The sequence below is a fragment of the Tachysurus vachellii genome, chromosome 11 (assembly GCF_030014155.1).
Source record: "Tachysurus vachellii isolate PV-2020 chromosome 11, HZAU_Pvac_v1, whole genome shotgun sequence".
NCBI classification, from domain to species: Eukaryota; Metazoa; Chordata; class Actinopteri; order Siluriformes; family Bagridae; genus Tachysurus; species Tachysurus vachellii.
In genome coordinates this window covers 20,870,479-20,893,272 of record NC_083470.1, presented here as the reverse complement: position 1 = coordinate 20,893,272, position 22,794 = coordinate 20,870,479, and the positions used below count along the sequence as shown (strand labels likewise).

The 22,794-nt window shown below is 39.3% G+C and overlaps 1 protein-coding gene across 1 annotated transcript; it reads right to left on the bottom strand.

Moving 5' to 3' along the window:
- Positions 1-3,627: 3,627 nt before the first annotated feature.
- Positions 3,628-21,533, bottom strand: clcn6 (chloride channel 6). Its single transcript, XM_060882076.1, has 23 exons — positions 21,427-21,533; positions 19,360-19,419; positions 19,216-19,281; positions 19,066-19,131; positions 18,878-18,944; positions 18,679-18,785; positions 18,250-18,376; positions 18,061-18,128; positions 17,353-17,411; positions 17,099-17,231; positions 16,797-16,910; positions 16,064-16,230; positions 15,847-15,970; positions 15,320-15,449; positions 14,523-14,676; positions 13,532-13,688; positions 13,251-13,357; positions 12,373-12,559; positions 10,926-11,083; positions 7,980-8,136; positions 7,537-7,644; positions 7,117-7,242; positions 3,628-6,521 (listed from the first exon to the last, which is right to left on the bottom strand). Exons 1-23 carry the CDS (start codon positions 21,511-21,513, stop codon positions 6,441-6,443), a joined length of 2,610 nt encoding a protein of 869 aa, XP_060738059.1. The 5' UTR covers positions 21,514-21,533; the 3' UTR covers positions 3,628-6,440.
- Positions 21,534-22,794: the final 1,261 nt, after the last annotated feature.

The following is a 22,794-nucleotide window of genomic DNA, read 5'->3' as shown; positions in this document are numbered from 1 at the left end:
TTCCAGCTCCTCATATTACCCTCACCAGCACTATAAGTCCTCACCAGCACACGGGGGAAAAAGCGGTATTAGCTGTCTTGTCCAATTACATCATAAAAGTGCTCTAGTGGAGGAGTCAGGCTTTGGCATTCTCACCCCACACCTGCTGAAGGTGAAGATTGGTGTAATGTGTGTAATTACAGAGCTCTGAGGTCGACTTGATGAAGGAGTCCAGAGACATGGTGAACCACCACCTGCTTTTGATACTGAAGTCATAGTGTCGTCGTTACTGCTGGAAAACTGCCTTTATTCGTCCTTTGTTCAAATGCCTTGGCATGCTACATTTGTTCCTGTCCCACAGCCAGTGGTGGAAAGAGTATAACACACTTACTTCTATTATTTTATAATCCTACTACTTTAGTAATAATTTACTCAAGCAAAACCTGTTGTCCTTTTGTCCTATCTGACCCGCATATTTGATTTAGGCACAGGTTTTAGGCTAGATGAGCTTCTTGAGCAACCCCCCATTATATCTGAGCTTGGGACCAGCACTGAGAATTAACCCCTCGGTGGGTGGGTTGTCTTCCACCAGGAAGCGAGTGGTTACAGCACAAGAATCCTGTCACAGGACCACCAGGGACCATTTACCTAACAGTAATTAAAACAAATTACACGAGTAAATGTGTGCGGTGAAAACCTAGAGAATAAATAATGAAACGTGAGCTTTTCATATACTTATACAGTTAAAATAATTAATAAATCAGAAATTTTCTTGTATGTTAATATTTCTATAAAGAAATATAATGCTAGCTGGCTATTCGAGTTTCAGTAGCAAGCTGATGATAAATCATACTGTTTTGTAAGAAAAATGCAAAGATTGCTTTTACACATAGGCTGTAGCCGCAATTACATATATCTAACTCAGCAGGTAACTATTGGTGAAGTAACATCTTAATTTTAATACAGAGCTTTTATACTGTATACGTTCATATAATCAAGACATCTGACTAGGCAGTCTAGCTTGCTCAGCTAGCTAATGGCTTACCTGTACAAATTTCCTCAGGTTGGATGTTGAGGTTTTGGCTTGAGTTATCAAACAGTTTCCTTTGTAAAATGTAAAACTGATACCTGATCATTCAGCTGAAGGGTGTTTATATGTCTTCACTCAGTTATTGCTGCATAGAAAGTGTAGTCTATTTTCACATTTCGTCCAAAAATGTTCCCATGCCAAGAATTTCCAGGAAGTTGTTCATGCGGATTAGCGTCTTACTCGCTGATATGCCCGTTGTTTGAATACATGGTGACAGCATGAATAAATCGGAACTCATAACAAATACGTGTTTGCTTGGCACTGGGTCTCCACTGTCCATTCAAGTTTATCTATATCAATTAAGGCCTCCTACTCAAACCTCAACCACAATTACATGCTCCAAGTGATAAAAAAATGACACAAAGCAAAAGCAGCTTCATTTTAGAAGCTCATTAGTTCTCTGTTCTTGTCAGTCAGAGATCTTAGGTAAATTGGATCACGGTGGAATATTCCAGTGAGGGATGTCTGATTACTGACTGACACGACATTAGTCTTATGTCTTAGATTGTAGTCTGACACATCCACCTCCGTTAAGGGAGCATGTAACAGCTGGCCAGCTGCTGCTGTCAGGTTCATGTAGATCACAAGCACAGCTGAGTTAAACAAAATTAATGACAGTTGTTAATGCTTTAATGAAGATGAGTGGTGAAGACACCGTTTGATTTCCTACTTTCTGTTTATTTCTTTATTTTTCCTTAAGAATTTAAATGTTGGGAATAGCTATTTTCTAATTTTACTTACATCTTATAGTTATTTTACAAATTTGTAGCAGTATTTAAAAAAAAAAAAAAAAAATTTAATTCAACACAACTGCCCACAACATTAACAGTAAATAAAGTATTGCTTTTTTATTTTTTTTATTTTATTTTATTTTTATTGAAAAATCAACAATCACAAATACAAGAATGTATACAGAAATTCTCCATTTTCCTTTTTCAAACAACAAAGAGCAGACACTCCCACCCCGCCACCCAAAACAAAAACAAACCCCCAGACAAAGACACACACACACACACACTCACGCGCGCACGCACAAACACCCCACATCCCCCTGTTAAAACAACTGAAGAAACGGAAAAAAAGGTTATGCATACAGTCCAATTATTGACTGAATTAGAACTCTAATCAGGTAACACCTGTAGTCTCCTAAAGTAAGAAATAACAGGTTGCCACTTGCAAAAAAAGGTATCAGTAGAACTCCCAACGTTCGTCACCTAACTGCAGCCCTAACTCCTCCTCCCAAGCGGTCCTGGTTTTATCTATATTACAGCTATTGAGAGATAAAATGAAAATTTATATCTGGGAAATCAAGCTACGCTGGTGTGGAGTGAACATGACTAAACTCTCCCAAGGTTGCTTGGGGGGTACAGAGGGAAAATTGGGAAGGCATTTAGATACAAAGCTGCGGACTTGGAGATATCGAAAAAAATGAGCTGAAGGCAGCCCATACTCCAAGGACAGGCTGGCAAAACTTCTAAAGATGCCATCTTCATACAAATCATAAAGTTGCTTGATGCCTTTTTCGTGTCATAATGAAAAAGCTGAATCTAAAAAAGACGGGGGGGAAACAAATGATTTTTATTCAGGGGGCCCAGTGCTGATAGAGCCCTAAATTTAAAATGACGCCTAAACTGAAACCAAATCTTAAGTGTGTTCAGTACGACTGGATTGTCAGTGTATTGAGATGGTTTGATCGGAAGGGGTGAGCAAAGCAGAGCTGATACAGAGGATGATCTACAAGACAGTAGCTCCAGATTGCACCAAGTGGATTCCGTTGAATTGGTCCAGGAGTTTAGTTTTTGGATATGTGCAGCCCAGTAGTATATTTGAAAATTGGGCAAAGCAAGCCCACCACTGAGCCTACATCTCTGCAATAGAGTCTTACGGATTCTGGTATTGCTTTTTTATGATTGAATGAGTTACGTTGTATATACTGTATTATATATTTAATATACAATTATTGCTTAGATAGATCGTTATATACAGACATTCACGTGTTTATTCTATAACACAGAGAATAGAGTTTGATGTTTTGATGAGAAAAACATTACATAAAACATCTACATGTATGGGTTGATGCGTAAAAGTGACATACCTGGAAACGTCCACATCACCCATCTGTAAAGAGGTTTTTAGCTAAAATGTTTGGAGATCAAACTTGATATTTACTCCACTTCTGGCTTTCCACAAGATAAGTGGAACGCAGCATTAGTGTTAATTGACCATTTAAACTTTACCCTACCATCCTATCTCATTTATTGGGGTAAGCAGTCAATCATTATTATCCTGATTCTTTACTTTCCTTCAAACGATATCATATAATTTGGATCTCTGACCACTGCTGATTAGATACTGACCTAAATAGTGAAAATTGATTTAAAGCACCTGAAGACATCCTCAGAAACATGACTTTGAGTTGGTCAGTCAGTTTTGGATGTTACATCTATCTACTAACCTGTAACTGTCTTTTTTTCTGACTTAAGGAACATTCGACCATTTGTCAATATTCCACAAGACATTTGATTAAAAAAAAAACAAGCAAGTAACTTTAGTTTTCATTCAGGAGCTTGCAGTAATGTTTATTATAAGTCAGGTCAAGGCACAGGACTTTGCATCACTCTCAATGTGTGTCATTTACAGAGAAACCAAGGCAGGACACGTGGAACAACAACAAACAACAAAAATGTCTTCCTTCACGGAGTGTTGGATAAAAAGCTGGTCAGGTCTTTGTGATCGCCAAAAGTTTAGAAATGGTAATTATTTCCTCATAAAACTGACATGGTACTGTATGTAGATATGCATGTGTGTACAGATGACAGTAAAGGCTGGGGGTAAAAATCATTACTAATCATAAAAAAAAAAAAAAATAAATCATAACACATCTGAAGACTTTATTACTAACTTAAATTTCTAAATCTCAAGCAAACGACTATAATACAGAATCTTTTAAAATCTAACAATAAAACTTGAATCATCCAGTGTTGGAAATATTGGACAGAGTTTGTTTGCTTCTTTCAAGACCCACTGATAGGTTTAATACTGTAAGACTAATACTATACTGATCATGGATGAAAGACAGTGCAGTTGAAAAAAGGTGTAAAGTACAGAGGGAAGACTTCCAGTCTTTTACATGTAACAGAGGAGTTGCAGGAAAGTTCCTTTAAAACCTTTAGTCTACATCATCTGCTTGAGGAAAATACAAACACTCGGAATATCACGGATGGAGCGATAGATTAAAAAGCAGAGATTGCACTTTTCGCTCTGAAGCTTTTCGCTTACTCACACTGACTGATTTGATCCGTAACAAAGCGCTTAAAATGCGAACATCATTCGGCAAATAAATCTCACAGAAGCTTAATCTTAAATATAGAAAAAGAAATCATAAAAAATAATAATAATGATAGTAATTTAAAAAAAAAAGAAATGCTTAGCGTAATCATTCCATAAATCTCAAACATTATACACATTATTACACCGCATGGATGTGAATGACATGGATGCTTTTCTACTGTTATATCACAGTATTAGACATGTCATTAATATCCTTTTGTAGTAGTTTTATCGGTTCGTCAATACAGACACACCCTGAGAAAGGTCCCTCCGACAACATTTTTTTTTTCCTCTGGCAGTCCAGAAGTCCAGTCTGGTAAAAAGTGTGACTCTTATTCCCCGAGAATGACTGTAGCTGAACTAAAGCTGGTCCCTCGAAGGGTTTAGAGAGCTAAACTTGTCATTTCTTCCTGTACACTTTAAATGGAATAATTTTTAAATGATTTAAATGATTACTTTATTGTTTTTCCTCCTGTAGCTACAATGTGTGAAGAGTATGTGGACACACTGGCATTTCTCCTGTACTGAGAAAAAAAAAAAGTTAACTCTATGATTACGAAGCTAAACGCTGCTTTATTTAAGATTTTCCGTACATTTCAAACCCGTAATTTCAAGAATAGGGAATTAGTGTTTTTTTATTGTAATAAACAACCACACAATCTTTTCACCCGCCTGCTCATGCTGCATCACCGATTGGCTAGTTATGCTCTGTGTTACAGGAGGAAGTGAAGTGTGTATGCCATCCCTCCAACACAGACACTATAACAATTTTTTCTTCTGTGTATATAAAGAAACACAGCAGTCATAAAGGCTACTTTTGTCATGATGAGTGCAGACTTGGTCAGGTTGATTAAAGTGACATCAAAACCAAACACGGGCGGAGAAAATATACACAAGTGTCACGGCACTGCGTTGCCTTTAAGTCTTAATCTTATAGTTCAATTAAACTTAATGCAATTGTGGGTCTAAAATATTAAAAAAAAACAAAAAAAAATGAGAATTAGTGTCGTCATATTTCTAGAACTAATAATAAGCTGATATTTGAAACTCTGATGCATGTATTATGACTTTGTAATGCATGTCGATTTGTAAAGTATCCTAAACTTTCCTGATTTAGATCTTGTTTCTGGACTTAGCAGTCCTGAGTGAGAGGACGGAGAGTGAGAGCAGTCGGGAGAGCTGAACATGCAGAGACGTGTACAGTACGTGTGTGAAAGCGTCAATATCTGCAAAAGAAATATGGAAAAGCGAAAGAAAGTCACGTGAGGAAAAATGAGAAGCACGTCATCATTCCGTTTCCTCATGCCTGCAACACACTTACGTAAAACAGCGGCTTGGTATTTTGTTCTGTTCTCAGTACAGGAAAACAGTCCAAGTGTAACTTATTGTCTGACGTCTTCACAAATACATGGGATAAGACAGCAAGTTGTCCAAAAAATGCTGCTGTATTCATTTAATATTAAAATAAAAATAAAAAAGAGATGAGATGTTATATCAGACTTGATGCCAATTCAACACCAGTGACTCAAATATGAAATACTGCAGAGTGGGATATGAGAAATTGTTTAGTATAATGCCATACTGTAATTTTCTCTTCTGGCCTTACATTACATTCCTGTTGAAATGAACAGTTAGTGCAAGAACATATTAACACAAATAAAAAAAAATAAAAGTCTGGTAACAAAAACAAAAAACGTTCAATAAAAAAAAAAAAAAGTGCTACAGTGAGGTTCATAAAGCAAGGCGAATGTTTAGATCTCACACATGGGAATGTGGCTGGAGATTCATGATTCAGTTTTTGAATTAGTATGATACAGTCTGCCTGTGTGTGTGTGTGTGTGTGTGTGTGTGTGTGTGTGTCTTTGTCAGTCAGTACCAACATGCTTTACCATGTTGTTGTGGTCCAAAAAGTACCCAGGATTGGCTTAACAGTGAGAGCTGCATTTCTGGCCCAGTGGGAGTTGACACACACACACACACACACACACACACACGGGTTCATCTGAGCTGCAGCTGATACCAGATGATGTGAGTGCTCCTCTCAGATGGTGATGGAATGCTGTCTGAGCTTCGTCATTAAGAACTCATGGGTCAAATTATGTCTTGTGATTATTCCCACTATCTGAAAAAGAGTAAGAACACAAAGCATTTGTCATGTGTAAAAACACAAGTACAAAGAAACACATGCACTTTAACAGGAACACCCGTACACCTGCTCGTTCTGGAACGTATCCGATCGCCCAAGCGTGTGGTAGCGGTGCAATGCATAAGATTATGCAAATGTAGGTCAAGAGCTTTAGTCAGTGTTCACATTAAATGTTCACATTAGAGCCAGATGAGTTGGTCTGAGTGTTTCGCAAACTGCTAATCTCCTGGGATATTCAGTGTATGATATGTAAAACAAACAAACCAACCAACCAGCAAAACATGTGGTTGGTGAGAGGAGATCATTAACAACATCAGAGGAGATATGGTCTACAACAGCAGAAGACCACATAGGGTTAAACTTTTATCAGCCAAGAATTAGAATTCTGAGGATACACCTAGAAGTTTGTGCTGCTGCAGTGTGATTGGTTGACTGGATAACTGCAAGAATGACCAGTGTTCCTACTAAAATAGCCAACGATTGTATATGATCGCTGTCAGGAACTGAAAAGATGCGTACAAAACTGTGTGTGTGTCATCTTAATGATTATTGGTGCTTGGGGAAAATGTACCTCTCCTACTGCGTTGACCACAGGAAGGTGGCGAAGCCCCATGGTCCTGAACAGGTTAAAGACCTGAGACACGTGCGTGTTTGGAGAGACTGTGTACGGACTCGGGTTCATGTACGGAGTCACATCCTGCGGTTAAACAGAGAAAGGCATGAGCAATCGACAGGAATGGAGCTTGTGTGGAAATAATTAGGCTAATTAGTTCTGAGAGTTTAGGGAGCAAACCGTTAGAAGTTGAAAAGCCGCTTCAATGAAAAGGCACAGCAACACTAATTAATAACTAATTAGTTATTAATTAACAATGTCTTTAATCTCTCTCTCTATGTCTAGGTTTCTCTTTTGTGCTTGTTCTCGGTCTCCCGTTCTCCTCGGAGTAGACGAGCTGAACGTGAGCACAGAGAGCTCCTCTCCTAAGAGACTTACCACTATCATGCGCGGGTTGAGGAGGGTGAGGTCTAGATCATGAATGTCAGGGTAGCGTGGGTAATCCTCCGTCATCTCTGCGTAAGAGAGCCGTGGCTGAGAAGCGCTCTGTGGCAGAGAAATGAAACGTGAAAATTGTCAGCTAATGGGATTGAATGAGAGGAATGGCACATCAACAAACCCCACCAAAAAAAAAACACAACACCGCATCTATCTATAGCCAGGAGTCTGAGAGAACACTAACCAACACTGGCATGTGGTAAAGGTGATCATACTTGTGAGTTAATAGAGATTACAGCTGAACTTTGTGCTGACTGGAATCATGGACAATATAATGATTGTGATTATAGTGAATACTTAAACTCTATGCTGTTGAGAATATGGAGGCGATATGTGAGTACGGAGAACATACTGAAGATTGGAACTGAGATGTAAACACTGACCGACTGATTTTCAGTGTAACACACTCCACGTATGAGCAGGTTGACGAGCTGCGAGCGCAGTATGAGGCCGTGAAAGGTGAGCGGGCGAAACCTCTCCTCCATACTCCACTCCTCGCTGGGGGACTGGTCCGGGTACAGACTCGGGTACGGCGCGTGTCTGTCCGAAACAACACAAATACCATATGCATAACATATACCAAGTACTGCGTGTGACTGACTGTATATTTATTTCACTGAATGACAAAGAGTAGTTTCATTCTCTAGTGTAAGCTGATTTTAGAATAATTATCCTTTTTTTAAATGGATTTTATGGCAAAAATAGCAGACCTCATGCTCACTGATTACATGATGGAGTAAACATTATTCAGAGTGCAGAAAGTGTTTTTTTGGCTCTAGCATGCTAATTCTCATCCAGCTATGTTGTGATTGATAACAATGAACATCCACCATCTCTCTTTGTTTCCAGTTGCTTGCCATTTTCTAGATGCGAGCTTGCTTCAGGAGGCAGACGATATGAATGTCAAACTAGCAGTAGATGAAAGTAGGGTGCAGTCCCTGAAGGCAGAACACTGTTCAACGAGCCGTAACAAACTGCATGCTCTGGTGAAACATTACGCTGGTTCTCTAAGAGCTCAGACTGCAATATGTTACTTATCAGATTATTCAGAGCCGAACTCTTTCTTGTCGGATTATGCGACGCCTTACCATGGGATCAAACAAACAAACAAACAAACAAACAAACAAACAAACAAACCTCCTTTTTGGTATGATGTCCATTTCCATGACACCAGTTTAACAAATGAGAACATGAATAAATGAACGGAGTAGAAATATTAAAGTGTTTGTTTCTAACATAAAGCCATGTTCAGGGTTGCCAATACTTTTCTGCAGGTTCACCTGCAAGAATCGGTAGCGTTGATCTGTGAATTTGATCAATCAAGATTTTGAAATTTTGCTTCAAATAAGTTATGTGGCTGTAATTATTTATTAGTCAACCAGTTAAAACAAACTGCTTCTTTAGGCTAAAGTCCTAAAGACAGAAAGAACTAAATCACTGCAGTGAACATTAGAGCCATTTAATCGTAATTAATCATAATAAAATAACATGTAGGTTTGGCTATAAAGGAAAAATAAATAAACTAGATTTGTAAAGTTCGTCGTGACAAACTTTGATGTTGGCTTTGACAAGGCAAGTATTCGCAAAGGTCGGTGCTTTTTGGAGGCGAGTGGACATAAGGGTCAGTGTTAATTTTGGAGGCAAGTGGACAGAAAGATAGGGTGCCAAAACATTTGGAGGCAAGTGGAGACGAGCATGTGACATCATCCGAATACTCCTGAGGAAGGTTCCCTCATTGGGCTGAGTGTTTTGATATGTCACATGTTCATGTTGTGCTAATTTTTGATTTTCACGTGACATCACCTGACGTCACGTGACATCAGCAGAATACCCGCGAGGCAGTTCCCCTCATTGTGCTCAGTGTTTTGATATATCACATGCCAATGTTGTGCAAAATTTTTTATTTTCACGTGACATCACGTGACGTCATCAGAATACCCGTGAGGAAGTTCCCCTGATTGTTCTGAGTGTTTTGATACGTCACATGTCCATGTTGTAAAAGGTTTTTGTATTTTGCATATTTTGGGGGCGGGGCTGCGGGACAGTTCTGAGTATGACCCTAAAGGAGCTGGCCGAGTTTGGTGTAGATAGTTCGAAAGCTTGCCAAGTTATAAACCTCCAAAGTATATAATGGGAGTCTATGGAAAAAAAGGCCACTTTGAGACCCGATACCAGAAGTACCGGTACTCGGATCACTTAGGAAAGTAATAGCAACAAACTTCAGACCAGCGTCTACAACATATCCGAATTTGGTGCAAAGCTCTAGGCCGCATTAAATTTTATACATTTTTGTCTAAGCTTAAATAGGAAAACAGAATGTTGGCTTCTACAAAGCCAACATAATTATTCATTCATCTTCTACCGCTTATCCGAACTACCTCGGGTCACGGGGAGCCTGTGCCTATCTCAGGTATCATCGGGCATCTAGGCAGGATACACCCTGGACGGAGTGCCAACCCATCGCAGGGTACACACACTCTCATTCACTCACGCAATCACACACTACGGACAATTTTCCAGAGTTGCCAATCAACCTACCATGCATGTCTTTGGACCGGGGGAGGAAACCGGAGTACCCGGAGGAAACCCCCGAGGCACAACTCCACACACACAAGGTGGAGGCGGGAATCAAACCCCCAACCCTGGAGGTGTGAGGTGAACGTGCTAACCACTAAGCCACCGTGCCCTTCATAAATACATTAAATTAAATATTTAAAATTCATTAAAATAAATAATAAATAAAAAAGTGCAATACATGATACACCGAGCAACGTGGTTTCCATGTTTATGGTAAATATGGAACTTAATAATGTTCCTCATTAGATCCTGACACGATCACGGCTTTTTACTTAAAGACAGTATTTATACTTTAAAAATATTGTGGAAGGATGCAAACAAAAAGAACCGTGAGAGCACAGAGGATTGGTCAAAATCCTAAAATAAACAGGAGGACAGAATTCCTACAAGGCTGTGAGCAGGATTAGGAAAAACAGAACGCTCACAGACCTTTAGGTTCATCATAATAGTGAAATGAAGAGGAGGTGTGGGATTTCACTTTGTGCAGCAGACTGCAGAATTGACTTCATGCAATCTGATTTATTGTCGGCTCACTATTTATTTTCCACGGCACTCGTAAGTCGCCGTCCCCGCTGCGGTGACAAGTGAATGTATTAGTTGACCAGTTGACAGAAGCCCTAGCCAAAAGTACGGGAAGCTTTATATCAGATATCAGTTACTGAACTATTCCTTTAAAGAGTAATGCAAGTTATTAATATTTGGCAGCTTGATTTGACAGAAAGTGGCGTTACGGTGTGACACAGACTGCTTACCTTCTTTCCAGCATCTGCTGCAGGATGTCCTGACCTTCCTCAGTTAGCTCCACTCCCACCTGCTCATCACACACGTTACGTAGTTCACTGGAAGGGTACGATTTCATCGACTGGCACCTTCGCCTCTGCTCCCCTGCCCGTGTCAACACGCTTGTTTTCTATATAAAAGAGACAACTTCCTTTTTATCCTTTTACATATTTATAAACCGTATCTTATTACACATTAAAGTGAAGAAAAATACAAACATTACATAATGGAATTCATCATGTAATAACACAAAGGAAGCAGAAGCCTGTTGACTGTTGGGTAGAACATCATGTCAGTCCACATGCACTTGTGTACATTCCTACTTTACATTTACATTTACATTTATGGCATTTAGCAGACACCCTTATCCAGAGTGACTTACAACTGAGCAACTGAGGGTTAAGGGCCTTGCTCAAGGGCCCAGCAGTGGCAGCTTGGTGGACGTGGGGTTCAAACCCATGACCTTCCGATCAGTAGCCCAACACCTTAACCACTGAGCTACCACATCCCCCACTTTACAGGCTCCACATGTCACTACACATATTCGTAACTAACACAGCTCTAACTGAAGCACTGCATTTATACGGGAACAAAAACTCTTCAGCATGAAAGTGAACCAAGTCATTTGAAATGCAGGTCACTTGCTCCATCGTGTGGACAAAAACTGTACGGCACTGTATGAAAGCGACGTGGACTCGTATCAATAAAGGTCGGGTGTACGATGTTTGAAAGCCAATGTTGACATTTCAAATCACCAAAACAAACAGATCCAAATGGGTGTCACCCCGATTTGATAGCTTTGCCCACACATACGTACGCAACCCAGGCAACTATTATGGCGGACCCTGCTGGGGCAGCTGGTCGAGGTGATATTTTTATCAGTAAATGAACTCAATGAGTAATATTATTGTAATACAGGTCAAATGTGTTTATGTAGTCCTGTGTGCTGTACCGTATAAAGTTTAGCTCCGTTTCACACGGAAGTTCAACGACGTTCAACACCTAGAACCCGAGGCAGAGGTAACGGCAGGTATCCGCCATGTCAGTGTGTCAATCACTTTCTGCTAATGTCACACATGCGCACTGAACACTCTCTCCTCCACATATTGACAAGACCCGCCCCTTTCTGCTACCTGGCTACACGTTTGTTTTGTTTGTCGGCCCGACTCAGCTTTCTGAAGCATTTCTCAAACATCGTACACCCCACCTTTAAATAATAACCTGTGCGACAGAATAAAGATCTTCATCACCGTTGTTTATCGTTATTATAATAATATACAATAATAAATAACAGAATTATCATTCGTTTTCAGTGATGAGTGACAGCAACCGTTGATGTTTGTGTCCAAAGACGTGACAAAATTTAAAACTCTTGCTGTAATCTGTAACCGTCACCCAGCTTGTACTTTAAAACTGTACCTTAAATCTGATGTTGTTGCTGATAAGGATGTTGCCCTTCATGAACTCTTTTTCATTATCCCGGTTCTCGGTGACCACGGGGAAGGCGTGATACACGGTGGTCCTCAAGATGCTGACCAGAGACTGGATGCGCGTGTGTGGATACACGTAGGTCAGGTTGGGCTCCATGATGTCACTGGCAGTTAGTCTGACAGTGAGAGCGAAAATAATGAACAACAACAACAACAAACCTCTAGATTAATGTTATCTTCTTATGCACAGATGGGCCAGAAAAAAAACTGGTCTGTGCAATGAATAAATTTTCCACTGTAGCACGCGTGTGATAGTTTTGCATGTGTTTGTGTGTGTGATTGATCGGGCACTGCTGTTATACTTAATAATTGTAGTCTATTGCGTGATTAAAACTCGTGTCCAGGCTGCATCGAGTCATTTTGTCCAACTCCATTTCCCACCATTCATTTCCCACCGTTCCTAAGTAACGCGGCCATAATTTCTACGCAGCTTCTTCGCTGCTTGTCGAGCGAGTTGATGAGAAAACGAAGCAGTATTTTTAAGTCATCCAGGAAAATCACAAACGAGCCCGTGAGGATGAAAAGACAGAAGCGACTTTACGAAACGATAGTAAGGGAGACACGCGAAAAAAGAAAACGTATAGATCCGACCCGTAATCCGTATCAGCGCGGAAGGCTGCCCGTTGGAGGAATGGGAATTAGTCTCTTAGAAGAGTGTCGTGGTATAAGTTAGTTTGCTAGTTTGCAAATGTAGTGGTTTATTTAGTGTATAGTTAGTGATGTTCTACCTTGACGTCTAATGTTGAGCTGTACGTTTTTAGCAAATAAAGATTTTTAACGGTTCGTATTTGTATTTCTTTGTCTCACTTGTCCATTTCTACTTCAGTCTCCCACTCCAGCAGCGGCACTCCTCTCAGATGAATATGAATATCATAAATTCCCTTATTAAACAAATCTCCTGTCCATTTGGCCACCTGATGGAAAATAAATAAAGAAATGAAACAGTAATATACAAAACATTTATAAACACACATCTTCACTTCAAACATTTCTAGGTTTTGCTTATATTATTCTTACCCATTCTCAGAAACCAGTTAATTTTTTCTATACAGAAAACAGGTGACGATGAAGACTGACTCTGTGCTCACCATTAGCGTAATCATGATGGGAAGGCCATACGTGATCTCATTGGTCGATTCGATGAGGATGACGGTGAGGCTGATGGTCATGCGTACGACGCCTCCCAAAAAGGCAGCTGCTCCAATCAGAGCAAAAGTCCCTGAGTATATCTGCATACCAAAATTCCTAAAGCACACGAGAAAAACTAATACCGTTTCCAAAGTACTAAGAGTTAACGTCAAACTAAAAGCTACACTAAACCAAATAAATCGATCTGGACTTGTGTTTATTCTCTGTTTTTCTTTCTTAAAAACATCTTGACACGTACGTTGTTAGTCATATCTGAAGTAACACAAGGCAACGCAAGATTTCCTCACAGGTCACCAAGAAATCTTTTTGTTTTGTTCATTTCTACTATTTTCGAGTAATAATGAGGACATTAACACTATGAACTGGCACATACAGAATTATAAAGTGGCCAAGAAAAGGGTTCAACTAGTCAAAACTTTTCTAATGAAAACAAAAATATGACAAAAACAGTAAAAATATGTTTGGTTTCAGAGGCAAATTTAGAAATGGCTGTTAACTTAAATAAATCAAGCAAAAGCCTTTATCTAAACTATACACAGATCAGCCAGAACATTAAAACAACTGACAGTTAATAAGCAAATAACATGAATGATCTTGTCACAGTGGCACCTGTCAAGAGGATGGGAAATATTATACAGCAAGTGAACAGTCTGTTATGGAAGTAATGGCTAGACGAGTGGATCAGAGCCTGTCTAAAACTGGCAGATCTTGTCATTAGGACCTACCAAATCCCCCCCCAATCTGACACCAACAACCAGACCACATCTAAAGGCCATGAGTTCACGTTTCACCCTCTTCTGATGTTTGAATTAAAAAATTATTAACTAAAGCTCTTGACCTGGACCAGATGATGCTCGTCCGTTTTGTTTTTCTGTTCCTTATACTGTGTCTGTGCATGAAAAATATAAAACACGATCAAGACGTACGTACATTTTGAGGACGTTGGCCACCAGGCGTCCCAGAGAGGCTCCACAGAGCAGTGAAGGGACAAAGAGTCCACTAGGGACTGAGACACCATATGTCCAACAGCTCAGCAAAAAATACAGCACAAAGAACAGAGAGAGTGTGACTGGACTAAAGGTGGCTGGAGGGAGGGAGGGAGAGAGAGAGAGAAACAGAGAGAAAGAACGAGAGAGAGAGCGAGAGAAAGAAAGAACGAGAGAGAGAGCAAGAGAACGAGAGAGAGAGAATGAGAGAGAGCGAGAGAGAGCAAGAACAAGAGAGAGAGGGAGAGAGAACAAGAGAGAGAGAGAAAGATTGAGAGAGAAAACGAGAGAGAGAGAGAGAGAGAGAGAGAGAGAGAGAGAGAGAGAGAGAGAGAGAGAGAGAGAGAGAGAAAACGACAGAGAGAGAGCGAGAGAGAAAACGAGAGAGAGAGAGAGAGAGAGAGAGAGAGTGTTTGTAGTTAAAACTACACAAAACATTTGACAATTTTTATTTCATTTAATATTTAATTGTTTTTCACCGTTCAGTGTTTCGATGCCAAGTATGTGGACACAATATGACACCTTATGTTTTGTTAGCTAACTTTCTAACTTAACAGCAGCTCACAATCAATTAGCGGTTAATTGATAAGGAAGGAGAAACGATGCATCTTAAACACCAAAGCTTTTGAACTTTGCACTAATTTCACAGGGTTAATGATCTCTCTAACTCAAGGCTAGTTCATGGGTGTGTGTGTGTGTGTGTGTGTGTGTACATATGTGTATTATTAACAAGTGTCTCACCATCTTGGTGGAACAGCTGGTGTATTGCAGTCTCCTGTGGGTTAAAGAAAAGTGTTGCCATGTCATTGTAGGTCTTATTGGAGCAGAAGAACCGCCGAATCGTCGAGTTCACGTCCTCATTTGCTGTCACCTATTTTTAATAAAAATAAATAAATAAATAAATAAAATAAAGGATTTTTGATGAACGACTGTGATCTAATCTAAACATATTCATGTATAGCATCTCAACATGTCAAAGAGATAAATCTCTATAGATAAACGTTAATGCGGAGCTTTTACCCCCACAAAGGTTTATTACTTTTCCGTATACAACTTTATATTTATGTATAAAAATATCGAAAATATATTTATTTATACAAAAAATAATCAACAAATAGAAAAAAACTAAATCTGTAAAACAATTTTCAAAATTCTAAAGATTAAGTACAAAACAAAAAAACTCAACGCTAAATCGGTTAATATTTAATTTATTTGAAAATAATAAGCTTTAATTTAGGTATGTAAATGATTTCTGGGTATAATCTTACGCTAAGTAGTGCTGTTGTGTTGTTAGCTGCTGGGGAGACTAAATCCCTGCACTCGCCCAGGGTCATGGAGGACATGAAAATCACCACAGTAGTCACCAGACACACCAGCAGACTCTCCAGCACCCTGAACACCAGGAAGAGTCCATTCGTTATTAGAAATATTTACTACAGCTAAAACAGAAATTACAGCCAACAAGCACCGCGTCAGAATGCTAACCTAATGAATTTAGCTTTGGGGTGAACGTTTTTCATGCGGTATTTGGCGAGCCGCTTGTTGATGCAGTTGAACGCGGCGCCGAGGAGGCCACCTAAAAACCCCATGAGCACGAAGAACGCCAGGTCCTCCGCTGTCCATAAATGACACTTCTTATCTCCGTCTGGACACTGAAGAGGAACGATACACAACAGCGACAACATCAATACAGAAATCTTACATTTCAAACTTTTTTGGAATGACTGCTAAGCGAAGAAAACCAATCGTCGGACCAAATGTAGGGAGATTCGAGGATATGAGCGAGTTTGAATCCACGATGATACCGCAGCCAGTGGCTGGGAGTCTAAAAGATCATACTAGGCCGTGATCTCAGCGACATTTACGGCATAATGTTCGCAAAAGACAAAGAAAATAAAAGTTTGTTTGTCTTTGCGGCATTGAGAATTGCTTTTGTACCAAAAAAATATGAGACCAAGAGAAAATAAGATGTGTCTTTTCTTGAATCCAGCCACAGATCTTACTTTATACACCAGTGCATGCATTTAAACATAAGATCAGTTGGAAAGTGAGCATCACTGAATTTTTAGTAGTAGAAGAAGAAGCACATTTTTCTCTTGTTAAGAAGCTGAGGTCAGAGTGTAGGATCGGCCATGACACGGCGTCCATGCAGCAGAGAGGGTTAAGGTTCTTAACAACTTTACAGAGATCAGTAACACAGAGCCTTAAACACTTTTACCTTAAACTCTCCGAAGTTGAGCAGGCCGGGCAGCTGGAAGGATCCCCATTTGTTGTAGTTGATTCCAGAGCGAAAGAAGTTGAGAGTGAAAGTGGCTGACATGGAGCAGAACAACTACAGGCCAAGACAAATGGCAATATTAATTCTTTATTTTGAGTCTTTATTCTTTTATTTATTTATTTTTGCCCGTCTCGTCGTTAACACAAAATTTGACCTAATATTACAATTTCAACCAAACGCTATAACAACAAACTGGAGGTCCAGGATCCAAGCATTTCTCCCATGGTGAACTGCTTCCTCACCACTTTCCACGTGAGAGCTTGGTTCCAAAAAGACGATCCTTCCTCCAGACTAAACAGAGTACCGCCGATAGGAGCCCCGAATGCTGCAGCCACCCCTGCTGCTGCGCCTGCAGACACAAAATCCCTCTTATCCCTAAAAGAACAAAAACACATCATTAACACAGCAGTATGAACCAATAACATATGATCAGCATCGAAGACTTGCAGTGTATACGTTGTTATGATGTAACAGCACGTCCTCACGACGTTCTCACCTGTCGCTACGGAAGTAGGGGAACTGAAAGCGGATTCTCTTGAAGGTGATGCTCTGAAACTAAATTGAAGCATATTTGTTTTTTGACGAAAAAAACAGACAAGATCATTCTTAAAATCACGTAAATAAATAATATGAATACCGTTAGAGTGCTACAGCCGTTCTCTTTATTTTGAGAGTATCGATTAACCTTTAAACCTTTAAATTCTGATTGGTCAGTAGGGGACAAATCAGCAGGTCAGGTTTCAAGGTTTAGCACTAATACTTATTGTAACTAATAGATCATCCACACGGACTTGAATTAAAGGAAACTTGTGTAATTGTTGAGATCGAAAAAGCTGCTCAGCATTTTTGGAAGGAGTCTCCAATGTCAGAGGTAACGGCATTAACGTTACGTTTTCTGACACAAGACATGCGGCAGTTTGGCTGGTGAGGGCACATCTGTATATGAATAACAGAAAAAATAAAAAATGTTTTCATATTGTGGGCAAATAATACATTTTGGGATGTGTTTGTTATTGAAAACGAATAACCTTAAGGGTGAGAACAGGGTTCCTTAGAACACCACAAACATCCTATTCCTTATTTAACAACTCCAAGTGCATTACTAATAGATTTACTGTTTCAATTCTGATGTTAAGTATTAATAACTTCGACCTTTAAGCTGATGTATGTGGTTTAGCCAATAAAAACTTTTGTTAGTTTGTACCTGGGGAAGTCCAGCACCAACAATGGCACCGCTGTGGATCATGGGTCCTTCTTTCCCTACAAACAAACCTGAATGCACAAACATATGACATTAAACCTATAAGAGTTTAAAAATAATCACAAAGGAATATCTGACACGATATTACAGCTGTCATTGTAAACAGCAGCTTAAACAGTGGTGTTTCGCTACCTCCGGCTACGGCGAACAGAACGCCGACGGCTTTGCAGATAAAAGTGCGCAGTCGCACGATTCCTGGGATCTTCACACCGTTCAGGTAACTTTTGATTTCTGGAATACCTGATCCAGCAGCCACAGGCTGAAATAATACAATTATGGCATTCAAATCTTTTCTTCGAGAAGTACGACAGACTAAAAAAGCTGACAGATGAACACAATACTGTATATAAGAGCTGTGAGGAATGAGAAACTTAATCCTGATCATTCTGCACTGCACAATATTACATTTAGATATTTAGCTCTCAGGCTGAGGCTAATGTAGTGATGTTATGTATTTCCCAGCCTAAGGATGGTGATGATGAGGATGATAATGGTGGTGGTGGTGAGTGATCCGATTACATCAGATCTGATTACGGTGCTAGAGTGTAACGGCTGTGTTACCTCGATCAGAACCAGGACGCTGGCGATAAACACAAACGCCATGTTGAACGCTAGAAGTTCAAGCAATGACAAAGCAAGGCAGCCGTTTTCACTGCACTCCTCCACAGCTAAACGGTACGTTAAGGATTCACGATCTTCACGATCAACAAGCAACACGGAAAAACTCTGTAAACAAAAAAATATGCAATATGGAGGATACATTTTCCCACCAGTCTGAACTTCAGCTGGGTGAAGAGGTGCACGAAGAAATCGACAAAGACGCCGATCTAAAAAAAAAAATACATAAAAAAAAAATAAATTAATTTAAACAGCAAAAAATCCTGAACATCCCTGGACACTAGACCTATTGCTTCATGTCGCAAGTGTGATTATCATAACGTGTCGTACCAGGCCTGTAGATACTCCAATAGCAAACACTAACATCCACTTGACAGCTTCATACTTTTTGGCTTTCTAGAATGAAATGAGAGAGAAATAATTTCAGTGAGAAACAGTTCATCCAGAATCAGCACACAGTAATCAGAGATTCATAGCTACCTTATTGTCCATCCCTTCCAACACCTCCACGTATGGCTCGTTAATACACCGGTCATAATCCAAACTCTGCACACACACACCAAAAAACATTCAAACCGCAGGTTCACAGGTTCAATTGAGCTGTATCGAAGATAGTAGTCTCACCTCGTAGTCTTTTCGTGGTAGGATTTCATCTTCATCTTCTCTGGTTTCGCCCAGGATCGTCTGACAGAAGAAGAAACGACACGATGCATTACAAACTTCATAAATGAAAAATCCCAAACGAATGATGTTTCAATATGTTCACTCGAAGCCCTTTCCCTTGTCATTCAGCTAAAATATTAAGGAAATGTCACTGTATATGAATAGGCTTAGGAACTGTGAACGATTGTAAATTGTTACAAAAAAAAAAAAGCTACCATATGTGTAGACTTTCAAAACGCTGCACATTTTATTCAGTAAAACTTCCTCAGCCTGCTATTCCTACAGTAGTCCTGTGATGAAAATGCCTTCATGAACTGAACACCTGAACTCACAGACAGGAAGAATAACCTACATCTAAACCAAAAAAAATGTTTAAAAAAATAGCGATCCAACTTAAACTGATATTGTTTACTAGATAATCAACCAACCTGATCGGGATCAAGCGTGGCTCTGTTTTTATTTACGATATTAATAAATAAAAATGATTGATAATATACATTATCCGTATTACAGCTGCCTAGTTGGGAGCCAACAAACAACCTTATCTTTAACCGAAACTTTGCCATATACAGTGTGAAACCCAAAATACTTCCACATGCTGCTTTTTTATGATTTTTTGGGGTTGTGATTGCTGTTATCTTCCAATTTCGTATCATTAGCTTAATTTACTTATAGGTCATTGAAAACTTTTAGGGTGCTACTGCTGGATGCTAAACAGGTGCTTGTTTATATTTAAGCATGTTTTCTGATAGATTGTGGCTTCTGTAGTAACCGTACATACAAAGGGATTTGCAAAACAAAATGCAATTTAAGACTAATAATAAATGGACAAAAATCAGTGTTAGTCATCAAAGACCTACAACTGTTTTAGGTTTTCTGTTAGGAGCTCCGTTATAAAGAGCGACCTACAAAAGTGCTTTTGAGTCTCTATCTATGAATACATACAACACTGGGTCACTAGGTTATAGACTTAAGATACCATCAAACTAAATCTGTTCAGGATTATATTTAAGATATATGAAAGGAGTCTCCAATGTAACAGCTTTGTAAGTCTGTATGTTTTGTGTCAAAGGATGGAGTTAAAATTGATCTAAAAGGAAACCCATGCTCACGCTCTGCTGTAGATTTGTTTTCTTACACCTTCAGCGTTGAATTCCTTACATGCGGCGTTCGGGCAGTGACTTTCCTGATGTCCTGATAGCCGTTCATCCGGTGTATGCATGGTGTGTGTGTTAATCCTTACTGATCTTATTTCTCTAATTAACAAGTGAAATGTGACACTATCCATCACTCATGTCTAAAAACTACATTTCCAGTTTTCTGCATAGCTGTAAAAAGGAAAATATGGCGTGTTTCTGGTAAGAATAATAAACATCTCATCGTTTATATGTTAATCACCACGTTTAAGTGGTGTTAATCAACCACGTTTCAGAGGAAAAAGCCGTCCTAAGGTTTGCAGTAGATTCCCATATTCATTAAACAAGGTTTTATATGAGAAGTAGTGCGTATATGAATGGGATCAGGAGTCATTTAGGATTCAGCCCTAAAACAGCTTGACTTATTGATGTAGGATGGTGTCACAGGACCAGATGGTCAGTTATTCCTAAACAAAGGGCTCACTTTTTGTCCATTCTGTTTCTGTTCTAAAGACTGTTTTAAATACAGAAATCATAAAAGAAAACTATTTATGGCTATAGTTAAAGTTCTCCTAATGTTATATCAAAGCACATTTAATACTAGTCTGAACCTTCTGACTGTAGTAAAGCTACATAACTCTTACACAAGGAGAACTGAAAGCTGCAGGATTCATTCACACTAAAGTCCAGAGTGGACACTGCAAATCATTGCTGTTAGATGAAAAGCCACGATCTTGTTGTGTTGTGTAGGATGAAAACAAGAGGCTGGAGCGTCGATTACAATCTCTGCTAGCTAGCAGTGTTCAAAACAGACAAGCTTTAACCACAAAACAATGAAAAGCATGCTGGAGATTGTGTTGTATTCTTCTTCCTATACGGCACAATAACCTACCAGCTCCTCTGGTGTTCTGGTGTCTCCCTCTCTACAACAGCATTGACAACACAAACAGCTCCCACAACACGCCATCTTCAGCATCATACACTGGTAGACATGCCACCCGTGTCACGTGAGCTGCAGGGACGCGAAAAGGCGGATTCAAGTGATTTGTTCCTGCGCTCGATTTGCGCAGAACTATTTCAAGTTTGTTTTTTTTTCCTTAAATAAGAATTTCTATAAGAATGACTATAGACTCGAGCATATTTATTTATTTATTCACAGAGTTATTTACATTTTATTTACGGTATGACCTATATATTAATTAATATGAACATATTAATAGATGTGGGTGTTGATTAGCTCTTAAATGTTATTTGGCACAAGTAAATAATAGGCAATTAATCATCAGCAGTTAAAATACTTTTTATTTAAAATAGAAAAACAAAAAATGAGTACATTGAATGAGATAAACTTTTATATAAATTTATATACCTTCTTTGAAAGCAATACACACACATATACACATACACATACACACACATACATATACACACACATATACACATACACACACACACATATACACACATATATACACATACACATACACATACATACACATACACACACATATACACACATATACACATACATACACACACACACACACACTACACACATATATACACACATATACACACACACACACTGTGTGACACAATTTATTGACTTTACATAAATAACGGTAGCTCACCTGTGTCTGTGTGTATTACTCTTTTTTTATTATTATTATCTGTGTGTATTACTCTTACACAACCCTCCTCTCTGCGTTGTTACGCAGACACACACATTTCCCAGGCCATAAAGGGGCGTGTCCTGGGCTTTGATGCCCCGCCCACTCTATCTATAGTAGTAGCATTTTCGGGACCATTCTGCTGATGCTGGACCGGTTGGTCGAAGAACTCTTTCCAGCTCGCATATATTTATTTTTTTTAAATCCCCAGGAAATAGTTTGCGGTAAGTATATCCGGCTTCGTTGTCATTATTCCGCAGTATAGTCTGTGCTCCGGTGAGTGAACCAGCTGTCTTTTTAACTTTTCGTGCTAGCTGGCTAACAACGCGCGGCGTCGCGCGGCTGTAGCGCACGAGCGCACGTTTCCGAGCTTTAGAGCTCGAGACACTGGTTTAACAGTAGCTTAATTAACTAGTTTCTTGGTTAATAACTATTCTAACACGTGGTTAATCCTGCTGGTTTAATAAAGCTCATTATGGAGCACGTTCCTGTATGTAACTAGCCTCCTAATTGCCCCGTGTTCTCATGTAGATGATGAGTTGTGTGCTAAATATTCAGCTGTTTATTATGTTTCCGCTTGTGCACGATAG

Bases quoted from the DNA above. Each gene is read 5' to 3' on its own strand.
- clcn6 (XM_060882076.1), bottom strand. From the start codon at position 21,513: ATGATGCTGAAGATGGCGTGTTGTGGGAGCTGTTTGTGTTGTCAATGC. The intron at 16,911-17,098 runs GTGAGGAAGCAG...CTTGGCCTGTAG, and splicing joins AAGCTCTCACGTGGAAAGTG to TTGTTCTGCTCCATGTCAGC. The intron at 14,677-15,319 runs GTGAGACACTTG...CCCTCCCTCCAG, and splicing joins CCAGCTGTTCCACCAAGATG to CCACCTTTAGTCCAGTCACA.